This window comes from Anguilla anguilla, chromosome 5 (genome assembly GCF_013347855.1).
Source record: "Anguilla anguilla isolate fAngAng1 chromosome 5, fAngAng1.pri, whole genome shotgun sequence".
NCBI lineage: Eukaryota > Metazoa > Chordata > Actinopteri > Anguilliformes > Anguillidae > Anguilla > Anguilla anguilla.
In genome coordinates this window covers 30785895-30801157 of record NC_049205.1, presented here as the reverse complement: position 1 = coordinate 30801157, position 15263 = coordinate 30785895, and the positions used below count along the sequence as shown (strand labels likewise).

General features: G+C 37.2%; 1 protein-coding gene across 1 annotated transcript in view; it reads left to right on the top strand.

The window, feature by feature from the left end:
• The first annotated feature begins 1134 nt into the window (after nucleotides 1-1134).
• Nucleotides 1135-15263, top strand: part of LOC118226744 (transmembrane protein 178B-like) — a 34412-nt gene continuing 20283 nt past the window's right edge. The window contains exon 1 of the mRNA XM_035416581.1: nucleotides 1135-1525. Coding sequence (XP_035272472.1) covers nucleotides 1135-1525 — 391 coding nt within the window. The remainder of the gene's footprint in view (nucleotides 1526-15263) is intronic.

Sequence of the window (15263 nt, the reverse complement as noted above, 5' to 3'; positions counted from 1 at the left end):
CATTATTGTCATCTCTTCTGATACAGTATAAGCCTGATTGCGTAAACACAGCCATATTGGCACATAAGATATCAAGGTATGAGCAGGGTAGCTGGAAACCCAATGGTAATCCAATAATCATTTAAACACACTGAGCACTCATTCAGAGCTTCAGTACAAATGACTGAATGCTCATATTAATGTGTGCAACGCACATTGAGCACTGTCTCATTTCACTGAAATCCCAGGTAGCTGCTGTAGTGTTTATTGCAATTATTAAAATTCATCCAAGTGCTTCAGATGTGCATGCTCAATGTCACTGTCTAGAATGTAATGTGCAGTGACAGGCAACTTATACTGGTCCAGTCTATGCCAGCCACCAAGGTATATCAAACTGTGCTTTGCCTATGCCCCAGAGTATTTATTCTCACAAATTGAAATTGGTAATTAAAATAGTTAAAGCAGACAATGTTATTTAATCTGATTATATAAAAGTATCCAATGATTCAATGGGATATCTTTGGCTAAATACGTTCACTGAACATATCTGGACAATACAATACTAATTATCACACATTTGTATAAGCCACATTGAACTACAATTACAAAAACGTATCAAACACACATCTTATTGTTTCTCATTTAAATAAAATGCTTTTAAATAAAAATGTAAACTGCATTGTGGAATGTACATGACACAAACATATTTATTCCAGATTTTTTCATTTTCATGTTACATTGAAACCAAATAACTGTACTATCTTTCAGTAAAATCCTTTATTAAAAACCGCACATAATAGTAATAATAATAATAATAATAATAATGTGCTTTTGGTTTTCTCAGCGCTTTGTTCTTTCCTTGCCACGCTAAATCCCAAGCGGAGAGAGAAAGTATTGCATCACCGACCTCTCTTCACAGCATTGGTCGCCATCCATCCTGGATCAGCACAGATACCCACACAGATGGTGTAAAATATCACATCTGTCTGGAAGCAACACAACAAAAGAAAGCATTAAGCCCGAGTGGGGCTCCTCGGACCGCGACCAACATGTCCGGTGAGCACTGAGCGCTGTTGTGATTTCTGATTTGATATTTCATCGCGGCCGTTGATTAAGGGTCTTGCGTCTATCTGAAGTCTCCAGCGAGGGAGGAAGATGGCTGCCATGAAGATTTTAACCAGTACTGGACTGTTTTTGGCGTTTTGTGCATTAGGATTGTTAGCAATGGCCATCTGTACTGACTACTGGTACGAGACGGATGCGAGGAGGCACCGGGAACGGTGTAAGAATTATGCCAACAAGAGAAATGATCCTGGATACATTTACATTTCCAACCTTCCCCTCCGAATGCCTCCAAACGACAGCAATAGAAAAGGAAAAGGGGTAAGTGTTGAAGCCCTACCCCGGGCTAAGCGGCACTTCTTGGCCTCTGCCTCAGCAATGGAGTCTCACTGCAGTCGACAGTTCAACTCCACCATCTCCGGATTGTGGAGAAAGTGTCATCGCGAAGGGTTTGACCTGGAGACTGAAGACCTCATCTATAAAGGTTAGGATTTCTACATTGATATAAATATTACGTCGATATTAATGCCCATCAACGCATCAGCTAAAGAATTATATGTTAAAGTGGACGAGGAATGACTGGACCGCAATTCACACACATTAATTTCGTTTTTATACCTGTTTGGATTCCTGCAAATTATTGGCATAGCGCCTAGCACAGCATCGTTCACACACTACAATCGTGCTTGTACAGCCTAGATATATTTTATGTGTGAAAAAGTAAACGTCTGTTCCTATAAGTATATCCCGTATCTGAACGATGTGTGTTTAGAATGTGGCTTATGTCATTGAGCATAATATTTCAGGACAAAGACCATTTTTAATGCTTTTTCACCTTTGCTTTAGTGGTAGGGACGGATTGTTTATTTCGTGGTGAGGTGCTCATTGCGTGGTGCTGACGACGAGACGTAGCTTTATGATAGTGGTAAGAAAATCCTTGGCTATCCGTGGTGCTGAATTTTACCGCCCATCCCCGCTGTCATTACGTGTTGGCGCACAGAATGTACCAGGGACTGAGAGGCTGGACTGTCGCGTTAAGAGGAGCTGTCTCATTTGGTCCGATCGATTTTTTCCGTGTGCGTGTGACATATGTTACTTCCAAACACACTATGGGTATTATAATTGACTTGATATCTTCACTGCTTCAAAAGAAAGAAAAAAAAATAAAAACTGAATAATTTATAAACATCCGGGTACGTAGAGATTTCAGCGCATAGTGTATGGACTGCAAATGGCACTCCGTTAAACCTAATTCAACCACATAGCATATTTCACGTAGGGTCTACACACGGGTTATGTTTCCTGATTTAAATTCTGCAAGTCGGATGCGAGCGTAAAATATTTCAAAGTAAATGTTCGTTAAAAAATTGCAACACAATCCAATCGAAATATTTCAATTGCTTGTCTTGTCGTATGGTTAAAAACATGTTTTTTTTTTTTTGTTTGTTTTTTTTGGTTTTCCACAAGCCTAGCACTATAAAATTACGTGTATGGGCGAACAGGTCTAGTGAGTCTGTCGAACGTATTCTAAGCGCAAACAAACAAGTGTACATGGGTTCAACGCATCTCTTCCTAATTATCTAAGAAGAAAGAGGAAGGTCCCTCAATGTTGATGAAAATGATTGGGGTAGCAGGTTTGCCATCACGCCAAGATACAGCTTGGTGGGGCGGCAGGCCCCATACCTATACAGCACCAAGAATTTGGCACTATTCAAGGTTTCCTACAGAAATAGCCACAATGACCAGACTCTTTGCCCTTAAGAACATTAACTTCTGTATATTCTGACCTCATGTAAACGACAAAATACAAAAACAACTCCACATGTCCACACAGTAAAACCCCAAACTGGTTATTTTTCATTTTTCCTTCTGTTTTTCAGCCGATTACATCATCATAAATGCTCCAGTCCCATTCTCCCCATTGGACATTTAGTTGCATCTGTCAATAACAACATCTCGCAAAAATAGTAAGATCAAAGTAGTCAGTTGCATCATTTTCATCATTTTCTTTGTCATCATAGATCATGAAATTCACCCACCTAAGCTATTGTTGTAAGTTAAACCAAACCCCAACCAAGAGTTATAGTCTACAGTTTTAGTCTACTATAATAGTCTACTATTTTAACGTGGCTACTGTAGCTACCTTGCATAAAGCACATTTTTAAATTAATGATAGCTAAGCCTATAGATGATCAACTAACTTACAAACATAGGTCTACCATGTATGCAATACAAATATAAATGAACGGTTGTCATCTCAATTTCACAGATGAAATTCACCACAAAATCTGTGTTGTCTCAGTTGTGTTAGGTGCCTTCAGTGTGCATTTTAGACAGTTCCTACAATCCAACATTAATTTACCAAATGTAAACAATAACCAAGTGATCTAACTATGATTAGTAGCCTAATGATGGTTGACTAGTTTGTGTGAAAAAACAAATCTTGCAGTAGGCATTCCAGTTCATCCCAAAGGTGTTTGATGGGGAATAGGTCAGGACTCTGTGTAGGCCAGTCAACTCAGAAAACCATTTCTTTATGGACCTTGCTTTATGCACAAGGGCATTGTCATGCTGAGACAGGACAGGGCCTTCCCCAAACTGTAGCCACAAAGTTGGAACTGCACAATTTTCTAGAGTGTCATTATATGTTGTAGCATAAAGATTTCCCTTCACTAGAACTAAGGGGCTTAGCCCAAACCTTGAAAAGCAGCCCCAGACCATTCATTATTCCTCTTCCATGGAACTTTACAGTTGGCACAATTCATTCTGCCAAACCCAGATTCGTCCATCTGACTGCCAAATAGTGAAGCGTGATTCATCACTCTAGAGAACGCATTTCCACTGCTCCAGAGTCCAATGGCGGTATGCTTTACGCCACTCCAGCTGACATTTGGCATTGTGCATGGTAATCTTAGGCTTGTGTGTGGCTGCTTGGCCATGGAAACTTATTTCTGGAAGCTCTTGATGAACAGTTAATGTGCTGACGTTGTTTCCAGAGGTAGTTTGGAACTCTGTAGTGAGTGTTGCAACCAAGGACAGATTATTTTTACGCATAATATCCTTCAGCACTTGCTGGTCGTGTTCTGTGAGCTTGTGTAGGCTATCGTTTGCGGCTGAGCTGTTGTTGCTCCTATATGTTGCCACTTCACAAGTACAGCATTACAGTTAACTGGGGCTGCTCTAGCTGGGCAGAAATTTACAAACTTCTTGGAAAATGTGGTCAATAGAGATTGCATGACTGTATGCTTTATTTTATACACCTGTTAGCAATGGGAGTGGCTGAAATAATAAAAACCACTAATATAGAAGAGGTGTCCACATACTTTTGGAAATGTAGTGTTTTATATGACTACGCATGTCTCTCTCTAATTTGAGTTATCTTGTGGTTCATACATTTATGTGTAGTAGAATTATGAGTTACACATAAACACAAATACAAAAAAGTGAAATGATTTCTGATCATTTTCATCATACAAAAATGGTAAGTTATTTGCACATACAAAGCACTGTCTATAAGTCATTAATTAATCAAGATCTATGCCTGCCGTTAAAAGTATTGATATTAAAATGAGGCCAAGTTACAACAAACAATATTGGATATTTTAGGTCACAGAAATTAAACAAGCTCTAGTTGGTTGTCAAGTTAATTTTACAAAATGTGAAAGTTCTTGTATATTTGCAACTTAAAATAAATACTGATTGTAAAATAGATACTGTAAATAGATATGTAAAGAGATAGATAGAACATTTCATTATCCTCCCATTATAGGGAATTTGTTTCTAGCAGCATATAACAATCACATTTATACACAGAAACATTCAATAAATACATAAATACAGACAAAAAAATACATATTTAGGCCTATTAAAAAAATGTTGAGAATAAAAGTTTAGAAAATATGTACAATAGTATTATTTATTCTACAATGTAAAATAATAACAAAATCTAATTTGTGAATTACATCGATACATACAATAATAATAATAATAATAATAATAATAATATTGGCCTAGATTTGAAGCCTAGATTTTTTTTATTATTAATGACTAATAGACAGTTCTTTGTGCGCATGAGTAACTTGCCATTTTTGTACGTCAAAAAATGTGTTTTTGTTCAGGAATGGATGGCTTTAAATATCCTTTTTCAGACATTGTTTTCTGAGGTGGGAAACAAATTTATATTCAAAATAGCGTGGTTTGTTGTAGTCCCTAAATCAACCAGTCTGCCCATCAATACGGGGTCTGATGTTCCAGTTCCCTAGCCAGGAAACAGTTGTATTGTTAATCAAGTCTCCTTGTTTGAAATAGTTCTTGATCGCCCACTCCCAGCCTCTATTCAATAATTGATTAGCCAAATATGCCAATCAGTGGTGACGAGTTGTTGCTTATGCTTATAACCTACATTGTCCTTATGATAAGTTCACCAAAACTGTCTGGGCACCAGGCATGGTTGATGTGCTGCTGCTTGAGACTTCAGTGGATTATCTTACACAAGTTAAAGGTTACTTTGAAACAACCTTCTCAGTATTGAAATATGTTATTGGGATTGTAATACCAATGAAATCTTTCTTTTTCAAAACAGGATATATGTTAAACATATATGGATTATGAATTCATTAGTATATAATGTATGTATATTCACAATTTATGCCCAGGATCAGGTGCCGACTGTCCTTGGGCTATAACCTATTAGAATTGTATATGTAATCGTGCAATATCTTCACAACTTGCTGCCATGTATCCTTTCTTCCTGGCATATGACACCAAACATTTGGGGCAAAAGTTTATACTGTTATCACTTTGCCAGAGACAGTGCATGTCGTGTTGGAGCTGTCCTCACAGTGTGTGAATGTGTGTGGGCAAGTTGTTTTTCTCAGCACAGCTAATTTCCTTACGAGGTGGAAAGTTGGCAGTTACACACCCAGTGCCAGATGTTGTTGTGTCAAATGATGTTTAAAAGCATTTTTAAAAGGCATTATTAGTGCACCCTTGATATGCTGCTGAGCATTGTGTGTCATTTGGAATAACGAGAGAGCTGTAAGTTTGCTCACTGCCAGTCATAGTGCAAAGTACCAAATATGTCCGCTGTGTTTGAAAATGAGCATTAGTCAGATTGACTAGAGTAATGATCTAGTGATAGGCCTTCTGTACAGCTACAGGGTGTGCTTATATATTGGGCAGTGTCATGCAATCATGATTTCATCTGAGCTTACACAGTAAAATATGAAGTATGACCAACAGTCCAATAGGGATCATACTCTATCAGAGTAAAATGCATTCTGCTAACAGTCGGTTTAAGCTTAATTTCTTGTTTACTGTGTAAGAGCAGATGTATGATTCATCTAATGGACAGTGGTATTTGAGTCTTATGACAGGAGTTTTTTTATATTTTTGCATGGTTTGCTTCTACATTTGATTTTATGAATACCCTTCAGTTCTGTGCTGGCCCAGATGACTACACTGAAATTTAAATACCTGTAATGTGGGCCCAGTAGATGTGTACATTTTGTTATCTTTGTAAGAAACAAGCGGGCAGTAACCAGCTTTGATGAACAAATACCCTACAAGTGAAATACATTGATAAAATGGTGTCTTTAATCGCTTAATTTGGGTCATCACGGAAGGAAAGAGTATGCTGTTTGGCCTTTAATTTAACAGAACATTGTTTGAAATAGAGCATGCTCACATTGCATTACTGAAGTAAAACGGTTGCCGTGTTTGTGTTTTCATCTCTTTGATGTTTGTTTTGGTACACCATGTTGTACATTGCTAGGTTTGGTCTTTGATGGAACACCTCTTGTCACTGAATGTTACCATAATGGCTGAAGGAGCGCTGAGCATCAACATTGTTGACAGGGGCCGTCAAACATCTGATTCCAGCAACTGACAAGGACGACAATCTTGATTCCAGTGAATTCCAGAATCTGTATACATTGTTTACACTTTGTTTCTCCCAGCATTTAGCAATATTTTAAAAATGTCTAGGCTCATACACTGTAGTCTACTTTAAGGTTGACAGTTACCATTCAAACTGCCGAAAAATCACGGAAAGCACAGAAAAGGAGGAAATCATGGAAATGGAAAAAAAAATGTTCAAAGTCACAGAACTGTCATAAAATGATAAAATCACAGAATGTGTGACACCTGTGACAAGCATCCAGGCTTACATGTGATATATGTCATGGTGCTCTGTTGGTGGGGCACAATTTGCAAAATCCACCAAAACAGCTTCTATAGCTGGGGCTTACCATTGACGAGGTGCGTAAAAAAAAAAACTATTTTTATTTAGCCTTTCTAATCTTCTAAAAATTTCAATTTTTTTATTTTAAAAAATCTAAATTGGATTTTGATTGGCCTGAATTTTGTTCTGGGAAGATTACTCAGAACAGACTGTTATTGGTATATGCCAGAACTCCAGTCATGGTGCTGAAGATGCAAAAGCCCCAAAGGATTCAATGTAAGCTTGTCAAAATAACTTTTGTCATCTCTTCCATATGAGATAATAACTTCGTTTTTGGCCAACTTTTACTGCAAAAAAAAAAAAAAAATCACTTTGCCTTTCAGGGCTTACATAAGATGTAGTGCAGAGCCTTAAACCTTATCTCCCACTGGGGCCACTGCAAAACCTTACTTAAAATATGCCCAGTGAAATCATTCCCTGGCCCACATTCAAGACAGTAAACAATTATAAACTGGTGACTATAAACTGGAGTGCTGAGCTGAATGTTTGTTTAAGAATGCTTGCTGCAGAAGTTGAATATTCCAGCATCTGCTTCAGTGGATGAGCCATGAGGTTAAAGTGCAGACTGTCAGCTTTAATTTGAAGGTATTATCCATATCAGATGACTGGATGCCAACCACTTGGTAAGACTCAAGAACAGCACAGCCAGGTTAGGGTTTGCTGGTGAAACAGGTATTAACCTGTAGTAAAGGGATGCAAAGAGAGAAGTGTGGAGAAAGGAAGGAACTCATGATCAAAGCATCCCCCTCATCTGTTAAACATGGTGGAGGTAGTGTTATGGCTTGTGCATATATGGCTACCACTGGAACTGTTTCACTCGCCTTCATTGAAGATGTGACTGCTGACGGCAGCAGCCGGATGAATTCTGAAGTATACTGGAACACCATATCAGCTCAGATGCAACCAAATACTTCAGAATGCATTGAATAGAACTTCACCTTGCAGCAGTACAATGACCCCAGGCATGCTACTAAAGCAGTCAAGGCCAGGGGATTTTTCAGGGCCAAAAATTTATGTCCATTCTGAATTCACACTGCACATGCATTTCACTTGCTGAAGACAAGACTGAAACAAACAAACAGGAACTGAAGATGACTGCAGTACAGAGCATCACCAGGGAAGATACCCAGTGCCTAGTAGTGCCTATGGGTGGCAGGCGTCGAATGCAAAGGATTTGGAACATGTCCTAAATATGATAACTTCATTTCAGGTTGTGTTCATTTATCCAGTTACTTTTGCTCCAATATGGATGTGTATACCCTCAAAGTAAAGCTAACAGTCTGCACTTTAACCTCATATTCATTGTTTCATTTCAAATCCCAGTGTGCTGGATTACAGACCCAAAACACACTGTATCATATATATATTTGAACTAAGAAAATTAGTTTTAAAACAAGTTTTGACGAGTATATGAAAATAGCGAGTGTCCTCACAACCCAAAATTTGACTCTTTTGTTAATATACATCGCAGTGGCTGCAAATCTAAAGTGCTGCCATTGCAATCCAACATTTCATTTGGAGTGTTTATTGTCACTAGAAGCCATAATCAAGATGACGGGACGGGATTTTGACACAAGGTGTAAGAGAGAACTAGACCATCAAACATCTTTAGGAGCATGATGAGAGTAGCAATACAGTTTGAGTGAACCAGAACATACATTAAAAAATAAAAACTTGATTTGAACATTGATGACATTGATAATAACAGCTAGTGCAAATTGCTGTGAAGTTTCAGATTTAGATGCTTAGATTATCTTTTGTCATTTTGATAAATTATTTTATGGATATTATGAGAACCTTCTCCAAATGCCATGTCACGTACAAAACAGTTTCATTCATCAAACTAAATGCCACTTAAATTCTACTGAAAAGCTTAGAAGACTTTGTGATCGTGCATATATCATTCCAAGGTGCTCTGTAGGGTAGGCCTGTGTTTCCTCATTGGTCAACTACCCTTTGATAAATACAAATCTGTTTGGACAAAGCAATGGTTCCATAACTAAGAACTAGCAAGTCATTTTAATGAACCAATATATTATAACATACATTTGTAGGTATTTCAGGTTTTGAATGGTAAAGTAAGAATTTCCTCATTGCTTCACATATCTGGCTCAATCAACCGTTTTTTAAAATATTTTGTTTTGTTGATATTAAAGAACAAAGATAAATAAAAAGAATGCCAGAAAAAATGATGTTACAAAATATAACAACTGCAAACCACAAAGAAATATAGTAGAGAAATATGGGGTATCTGACTTTGAGATAAAAAATGCACTTTTTACTACTGATACTGTATTACATTTTATAACATTTTGTTAAAATATATGTTAAATGTCACATTTTTAAATTGGACTTTGATATTGATGTGTAAGAAATGAGTTCTGAAAGGGGTATGTTGCATCGTTTTTTCCAATAATGGAAATAGTTCTAAACATGTTTTAATTCACTGTTAATTCTATACTTCTTGTCTCATTAAATCCTTAAAGCTGGTGTTTTGGTGAAATCACCTAATGACCATATTATCATATTGTTGGATGAACACAGGCATAGTGATATCCTGGAGCCAGGATGACATGATAATATCCTGTAGGCAGAGTTTATTGTAGTTTGTAGTTCTTAGTACATACACCATATTGTAAATATCTTATTTAATATTCACGCATAATGTGGACTGTCCATTGTTACCAGCTCTATATTGCCTTCATATGCCTGAGGACTCAGGCAACAGGCATACTGCGGTCTTATTACTATCAAATTATATTATATACGGTAACACCTATGTCCTACAGCCTGGTTAGTGTCAGCTTCTGGACTGTGCCCAGACTGTTCCACAGCGGACTGTGGCCTAATAGTCCCACAGAGGTGATGCACTGGAAATGACTATACCAAAAATTAATATCAATAAAACGTATAATGCTATATATTATACATTTTATTTATACAGTATTAGCCCTAGAATGTACAAGCTACAATGCATAACCCTGCTGAGTGTTTTTTTGCTTCTTCTTTGTAATAAACCAATTTTTCATTTAATGTTCTTGGTATTCTTCAAATAACTTGCTTTTAGTGTTTATAAATCACATTTTTATTTATAATTTTTTAGTTACTACACTTTTCTAATACTACTCCCAAGTTTATGAGTGGGGTCAGAAATGACCCAAATACAGATTGTTTTCCTAGTCAAAGTGACATGAGTTTGTGTTTCTCCTATTTCTTTAAAGAAATTATTGTATTGAACTACTTGATAGTCAAAATATTAAACAAATATGTGGTGTCTGATGCTAACATATCATTGATTTAATTTCTGCTTTCTTACTTTTTCATAATTGGAGGTTTTGTATTGCTACTCCAATATAACATAACACGGGTCATAGGAATTTTGATTCTCGTAAATTTTTGATATTACCCGGAATATATTTACTATGGGAAGCACCATACATTTCAAGTGACGGCCTGACACACCTGACATATTTTATGTTAATTAGGGGTGTAACGATTCTCTTAATTCATGATAAAATTTGATTTACAAATGGAGAGTGGCCCATGGCACTGTGGCACAATGTCTTGTGATTCTGAATGTCTACACAATCTTCAAATGAATTGGCATAAGGAAAGCTGCCTCAATGAGCATTGCAACATTGTAGAGGCAATGGGAAGATGTGGGGTGACAAAAGAAAACCAAGCCACCACTCAGCCACAGGGCCAACCCAGGCAGAGTCAGGTCAAGAGGAACAGGTGCCACATCTGCTCCAGGTGTGAAGGCTCGAAAGGTCAGCAGCTGCTGCCCACAGTCCAAAGCACCAGTGTGTAAAGATCACAGCTACAAAATTGCCATTGTTTTTTTTTTTTTTAACATGAGCTGAGAAAAGAGAGTGAAACATGGATTAAATAAGCACATGTGCAGTTTCATGCACACTAGGGGTGTGCAGAGGCGTCATTATCTGTATCTGTATCTGTTCAACCAACAAAATTATCTGTATCTGTATCTGTCTCTGTATTCGGATAAAACACCGGAAGTGGGCGTGTTTATACCGGAAGTCACATTAAATCGGGCAAATGTATTTTCTAACCTAATATTTATTGGCAATGCAATTGTTGTGCCTTCAAAGCATCAAATTGATTTAATATTGGCATATAATCAATTATGAAATATATTTCCACATCCTCATATTGTACTTTTCATCTCTCTCTTTTTTTAAATTAATTAATTTTTTAACTAAAGTTTTATGAACTGTCTGAACCCCACCACCACCTACCCCCTTTAACTGGGGGACATTGAACAATCAGAAACTGAAAAAAAATATTTATATATATATATAAGTCGAAAGATTCTGTTTTGCATTGGAAATAGAAACAATTTACAGTAAATATATATAGAAAAATATCCTTCAGTTGAAGGGAATAATGTTAAATTCCAATGATGCTGAGTTCGCGTTTCTTAACGTTACTGCAGTTCGCTAGGGAAACGTGACTTTACAACAATAATTACATAACAGTAATACTTTTTTTGCCTGTTTTATTTTTTTTTCCCCTACTGAACTAAGTTTGGATAGACTGCAAACCATCTGAACCCCCCCCCCCCCAAACTAGCTGGGGGACACTGACCAGTCAGTTTTAACTAGTAAAATGAAGCTTTATAAATCAGAACAGTCTTTTAAACATTTTCTCACTGAGCTTTTTTTGTAAGGCTATGCCTCCCTAACATGGATCAATGAATAATTAGTTAGCCAAGACCTATGGCTGATACATACAGCATACATCTTAAACGGATGAATATTGACTGAAATACAAGGTAAAATGTCGGTTTTTTCAATATTTTTATTTTTTAAGTGGAGGAAATTAACACATACATTCATTTTGATATATAGGTTGTGGGGGTTTGAAAGAAATCCAGCTGCCACACCAGGCTTTTGTCTCACTAGCTCCCGCACCTGACGCCTCCTCCTCCTCTATGCGAGAGTTTCCCTGATTGATAGCCGGGAACGGTCAGCTCTCAGCCTGCTGCCTGCTGTGTGCTGACTCGGTGGGGGCAACTACAGAATATAGCGATCACTTTTCAATAATGTGTAGTGAATGAAGTGACTAGTTAGTGAAATCAAAGTCCTATGTTGCAAACAGAATGGGCATTATCTTTTAATTAGCGGTTATCTAAATGAATACGATCTCTTTAGCTAGCTGAATTTGTGCACATAGCAGCTGCAGTAGGCTAATAATGGTAAGCCTATAATATAGCCTACTGCAGCTGCTGTGTGCCGGAGTTACAGATACAGCTAGCAGCCGTGCGTAACTGGTGCCGCCAGTAAGATAGAGGCTATGAGAACTCGACATGGAGCTGACTTTTCTTTTTTTTTTCCGAATCCAAATAATAACGAGCAACTTCGGGTAGAAGAAATATCTGTTTCCATCGTATTATTTGTGCTTTCCCGAATACCGTATTCGGATACACCCCTAATGCACACACACACACACACACACTTTGTCACATAAATGTGCGTCTTACACACACACACACACACACACACTTTGTGTATTAAGTTTCTGGTAATAAAGATTTGCTATTAAAATGGACTATTCTTTCCAATTGATATGTTTTTGCTTTGTGAATATACTACTGCTATTGAAAATGGGTTCTTTTATCATATTTGTATATAAATGTTTCGAAGCACACACATACATGTTTTGAAGCTCACTCATGCATGCACACACTTACATGTGTATATGTGAACAGATACACACACCATTGTAACACAAACACAGACAAACAAACACACCAGACATGGGTCAAATACAGATACTAATCAATATTTTTTCATTTAAAACATTTATTTCGGGGAGACGTTTTCTTTGAGGTATTTGTAAATAATTGGTAAATAGAATACTTGTTGATGCAAAGTACTGTGTGCCCACTGGAATTTAAAAGAATGATGTGGACAGAATGACAAAGAGAGTTAGTTTTTGGAAATATATCTTCTTTTTTAGTTCATTTAGAATTGCAGGAGCCAAAGTACATAAATAAATAAATAAATAAATAAATAAATAAAGTGCAAAGTGGAAGTTGCAAAAAGCAAATGTTTTAGTCCATGGGACTTCTCTCAGTGCAAAGGAACAATATTACAGGCAACACAATATTGATGTGTACCTTAACAGAATTATTTAACAAATAACAAGAACACAATGTAGATTCTTAGCCCCAGAAGCTCTACTTCTAGAGCAGCAATCTCAATCTCCATATCTGACTACATCCTGCAATCTACAGTGACAGAACACAATGGGCTTTTCATTCTGTTATGGTGGGATTAAGATAAGTTACTTTGGTTAATATACTGCATTATATTTTCCATAATAGGAATCCGTTTGTGACCAATGAGACAAATGGAATCCTCACAGACCATGGAACAGTATTCCAATCATTTATTTTTTTACCCCCTTGCTTCCTCTCCTTGCATCCTTTCCTAGCTCTTAGCTCCATCTATCAGAGGACGCAAGGAAAGGAACCAAGGAAAGGACGCAAAGATGGAGGAATCAAAAAATGGAATGTCCTTGTTCTTTCAAGCGTCAATTAGAAGCCATGTCATTTACAGATGTAGCAGATGGGGAGAGGTCGATCCACTGGTTGATCATTGATGGTCCCGAAAAAAAAATACTTCTGCAAACAATGCACTTATGTTTCCTTGCTCAAGCATCCGTCTGAAGCCTCCTAGCTCCTTCAAGGAGCATTTAACAGGTTGGAATGTCCTTGAACATGGTGTACCTCAATCGATTTTCAGGTTAGGCAAGGAACGAGAAGACAACAACGTATAAAATAAGCCATTGGAATGAGCCCCAGGACTTGAAATCGTAGGGCCATAGCAGGACCTGGATAGCATTGTTCATAGCATCTGAGGCTGTCACATATACTGTCTACTGTGTGTATTTCCTTCTGCTTCTCTGAACTGTGTTATTGACATCTGAACTGTGCTAGCATCTGCACTACAATCACTACAAACACTACTGAGGCTGTGCGATCTGTGGAAACAAAAGTGACAGGTTCTTTTATGTTCTTAGTTTGTAACTACTTTTCTCATCATGTTCTTGTATATAACCTCTTTTTAGTCTTTGTTTTTGGGGAAATTATTTTTTTATTGATAAAATATGTTTAACCCCTTCTGTAACACAAGCCTGAGAATGACATACCCAAAATAAAATGGTTACTATTCTTGAACCCTTTTGACTGCATGTATAATCCTGGTCTCTTGTGAAAGTTGACCCTTGAGGGTTTGTTTTCCATGAGTCAAAATTGCCCTAAATATTACAAGTTATATCTAGGCTGGTGGATCTAACAATTACTGTGGATTTTGTTCGCTAAATCCTTACCGTGATAAGGATACCAACTTTAGATTTGTGTAGGCTGTGAATGTCCAAAATGCATAGAAGGTGAGGACCCCCCAAGCTTGTTCTGCCCCCCCACATGTCACAAAAGAAGGAAATATTATCACTAAAACATTGACATTATAAAATTGTTAATAGAAATAGAACAGTGAGTAAACACTTTCAAATAGTACATTGTGTGACCAGATTGATTTAAAATTTCACCGTAAAAAAAAAACCAAAAAAAACAAACTGAATGCAAATAAGCCCACTAGATCACAGGGTCAAATGTGGACACTAATGCAAATGCAACTAATATAGCCTAATGAAAGATTTTATGTAAACATGAAACACTTTAAATACAAATTCACAGCACTGAGAAATAACTACCTATATTGTTGATTGGATGTTTACCTTGCTCTCGCAGTTCTTTCAAAAGGTACAGCGTAACTAAAGCCCAGAACAAAGGAGAACAATGAATGGTTTGACTCCCCCAGACTCTTGTTTTCTGCCTCTGTTTCCTTAACCTATTTTCCTCCACACAACCTATTCCCAGTCAACAACCATTCAATAGGCCTTGACCTAAATTATCCAAATGAGATAGGAAAGAAAGAAGATAAGTGGGCCTTTTTTT